This window comes from Galeopterus variegatus, unplaced genomic scaffold, assembly GCF_000696425.1.
Source record: "Galeopterus variegatus unplaced genomic scaffold, G_variegatus-3.0.2 Scaffold4767, whole genome shotgun sequence".
NCBI lineage: Eukaryota > Metazoa > Chordata > Mammalia > Dermoptera > Cynocephalidae > Galeopterus > Galeopterus variegatus.
Window position 1 is genome coordinate 55,408 of NW_007730878.1, and position 3,858 is coordinate 59,265.

Consider the following 3,858-nt stretch of genomic DNA (forward strand, 5'->3'; position numbering starts at 1 on the left):
CGGACGGAGAGCCGGCGGCGCTGGCGGCCCCAGCGGCGGCGGAGCCACCCTTCTACAAAGATGTGTGGCAGGTAACAGTCAAACCCAGGGGGCTGGGGCACAGAAAAGAGCTGAGCGGCGTGTTCCGGCTGTGTCTTACCGACGAGGAGGTCGTGTTTGTGAGGCTGAACACCGAAGTGGCCAGCGTGGTTGTTCAGCTCCTGAGCATCCGTCGCTGCGGCCACTCGGAGCAGTATTTCTTCTTGGAAGTTGGCAGGTCCACCGTCATCGGTCCGGGGGAACTCTGGATGCAGGTCGATGACCGTGTGGTGGCCCAAAACATGCACGAGCTGTTTTTGGAGAAGATGAAAGCTTTGTGTGCAGATGAATACAGAGCCCGCTGCCGCAGCTACAGCATCAGCATCGGAGCCCACCTGTTAACCCTGCTGTCCACTAGGAGGCACCTGGGCTTGCTGCCGATCGAACCCGGCGGCTGGCTCAGAAGGTCCCGCTTTGGGCAACTATGCCACCTCGGGGCCATCGGTGACGGGGAAGATGAGATGCTCTTCACCAGGCGCTTTATGACACCCAGCGAGCCTGCGGCCCCCTCCAGGCGTGGAAGACTCCCCCTGCCCAGAGCGCGCAGGTCCAAGAGAGCGATTTCAGTGCCAGCCAGCTTTTTTCGCCGCTTAACACTCAGCCCGGTACGTACCCCGCACCCTGCAGAAGCCCCCAGCGACGGAGCTTGCATGTCTTCTGAAGCATCTGGCTCCGGCTCTGGCAATTCTGGGGAGGAAGGCAATCCTCGGGACAAAGAGGGTCAGGAAGGAAGCAGAGGTGACTACATGCCCATGAACAATTGGGGCTCGGGAAATGGCCGAGGCTCAGGAGGTGGCCAGGGCTCCAGTAGCCAAGGTTCCAGTAGCCAGAGCTCAGGAGGAAACCAGTGTTCAGGCACGGGGCAGGGATCCGGAGGTGGCCAGGGCTCAAGTGGCAGCCAGAGCTCAAGTGGCCAGGGGTCAGGAGGCCATGGCGCAGGAGGAAATCGGTGCTCAGGAGATGGCCAGGGCACCACAGGTGGCCACGGCTCAGGCAGTGGCCAGGGAGCCGGAGGTGGACATGGCTCAGGTGATGGCCAGGAACCAGGGGATGGCCATGGCTCTGGCGGTGGCAAGAACTCTGGAGGGGGTAAGGGCTCAGGAGGTGGGAAAGGCTCCGATGATGATGGTGAACGTGGAAAATCTGTGAAGAAAAGATCCTACTTTGGCAAATTAACTCAAAGTAAGCAACAGCAAACGCCACCATCTCCACCACCCCCACCACCCCCACCACCCCCAACTCCATCCCCAACAGCTGGAGCAACTGGTGGAAAAGGGAAGTCTGGAGGAAGGTTCCGACTTTATTTCTGTGCTGACAGAGGAGCCACAAAGGAACACAAAGAAGCCAAAGAAGTGAAAGATGCAGAGACCCCAGAAGGTGCAGCTTGGGGTCCCCATAGAGCCAGAGCTTTTGACGAAGATGAGGATGACCCATATGTGCCAATGAGGCCAGGAGTAGCTGCCCCTCTCGCATGCTCCAGTGATTATATGCCAATGGCTCCGCAAAATGTTTTTGATTCAAAAAAGCGCCACTCTCAGTCACCTTTTGAAGATTCAAGAGGGTACATGATGATGTTTCCTAGAGTGAATCCACCACCTGCCCCAAGTCCTCCAAAATCACCCGATGCTAACAAAGAGGATGACTCAAAGGACAACGACAGTGAGAGTGACTACATGTTTATGGCTCCTGGAGCCGGTGCAATTCCAAAAAACTCTAGAAATCTTCAGGGCGGCTCTTCCTCCAAAAGTTGGAGCTCCTACTTCACTCTGCCAAATCCTTTTCAGAGCTCACCCTTGGGACAGAGTGACCGCAGTGAGTATGTACCAATGTTACCTGGAAAGTTCCTGGGGAGGGGCCTAGACAAAGATGCCTTATTTAATTGGGGTCCCAAAGATGCAGCTTTGAAGCCTTCAGTTGAGGGGTCATTCTCAAGACATGTAGATGGGGGGTCACCTTCAAAGCCTTTAGATGATGGGTCCCCAAAAAATAAAGCTAAGAGACCTAACCGGCTTTCTTTTATTACAAAAGGGGATAAAATCAAGCCAAAAACACAAAAGCCCACACATGAGCAGAGAAAAGCTGACGGCTCTAGTGACTATGTCAACATTGACTTCACTAAAAGAGGTAGCAATACGCCAGTCCTCTCTGCTCAAGGACTGCCACATTCGTGGCGTATAATTGCTGACCCAAGACAGTCAGCCTTTTCACATTACGTGAATGTTGAGTTCGGAGTGCCGTTTCCAAATCCAGCAAACGACCTCTCATGTCTTTTAAGAGCTATACCAGGTGCCAACCCCGTATATCTGGACGGTGGTAGGTGGCCATTTCCTCCTCTTCCTCTCAGTGCTACAGGTAGCAATGCTAACGGGGAAGAGGGTGACTACACTGAAGTAATTTTCAACCCAGCAATGACACCAGCCGTGCCTTTTGCTGACAGTGCCATTCGGTATGATGCTGAAACAGGTCGGATGTATGTGGCCGACCCATTTTCTGAGTGCTGTGTGGACATTTCTCTCTCCTCCAGCCGATGCTCTGAACCACCACCTGTAGCTAGGCTGCTGCAGGAAGAAGAGCAAGAGAGAAGACGCCCACATAGCCGTTCGCAAAGTTTCTTTACATCTGCCAGAGCCGCTGTCTCCGCTTTTCCAACTGATAGCCTCGAGAGGGACCTTGCCGCCGCCTCAGCCTCCGCTGCAGCTTCGGCAGCAGCTCCAGCCTTAGCCGTGGGCCGGGCTTTAGCGGCGGCCTCGGCGCTCGCCGCGGCGCCGGGCATCGGCGTAGCCGCCGCGGGCTTCGAGGCCGCAGCTGGATTTGACTCCGCCTCCGCCCGCTGGTTTCAACCTGTTGCTAATGCTGATGATGCCCAAACCCCAAGGGGAGCCCGATACATCGCCCGTGGCTCGAACCCTGGAGCCCAAAACCTATCTGCAGACCTCGCCTCCGGAGGTGACAACTGGGCGGGTGGGGCTGCCGCTGCAGCTGTGCCTCCCACACCACCACCTCGCCCTCGCCGGGTGCTAAGACCCCCGGTGAGAGAAGATTCTGACGACGACGACGACGACATTTACGTGACAATGGACTTTGCCAGACTTGACAACAAGAAGTTCGACTCTCCCAAAAGAGGTTGGTAAATTTTAGAATTAATTTCCCTAAAGTTAATGGTCATTGCTTAATGAATCGGTGCGCTACTGGCTACGGTGTTAGACACGTGAGGTAATAGTTCATTAATTGGTGCTATTTGACATGGAGGGCAGAATTCAGTTTTAATTATTCACGCAATACCTTTTTGATCTTTGCATAAACTTAAGATTTTATCTAATCAAAAATCTCTTTATCTGGACAAAATCGATTATCATTTAAACATTGGTTCTACTTCTTAGGAGTAGTTAAAACTCAAGGACCTATAGCTCGAGGATGCTTTCAAACATCCTTCCCCATCACGAAATTATAATGCAAAGCAGGACATCGTTAATTGAGTTTCATCAACATTTTCAAATCGACAACTAAAAGCTGCTTTTCTACAATGCCCATATTTAAGTGTTGGGATTGAATAAGAGCACAGACTATTAAACAGTAACCATCAACTGTTAATGTTTGGGGAGGATAACTTTCTTCTCTGCAAATTACTTTTTAAAAAGCAGTCATTGTTATGCTAGTTTGCTGTAATTTACCGAGAAAGTTAAATCTCAATTGTTAGCACGCATGCCTGGGGGGAACAAAACATAAATAATCCAGAACAGCAGGTGCTTTAAGAAGGACAGTATTTGGCTCTGGAATGTG

At 52.5% G+C, this 3,858-nt stretch overlaps 1 protein-coding gene across 1 annotated transcript in view; it reads left to right on the forward strand.

Annotated features, from left to right (window-relative positions):
• IRS4 (insulin receptor substrate 4) overlaps nucleotides 1-3,209 on the forward strand; it is a 4,114-nt gene extending 905 nt beyond the window's left edge. The window contains exons 2-4 of the mRNA XM_008588307.1: nucleotides 6-954; nucleotides 1,006-1,894; nucleotides 2,603-3,209. Of these exons, the coding sequence (XP_008586529.1) occupies nucleotides 6-954; nucleotides 1,006-1,894; nucleotides 2,603-3,209 (2,445 nt within the window). The remainder of the gene's footprint in view (nucleotides 1-5; nucleotides 955-1,005; nucleotides 1,895-2,602) is intronic.
• Nucleotides 3,210-3,858: the final 649 nt, after the last annotated feature.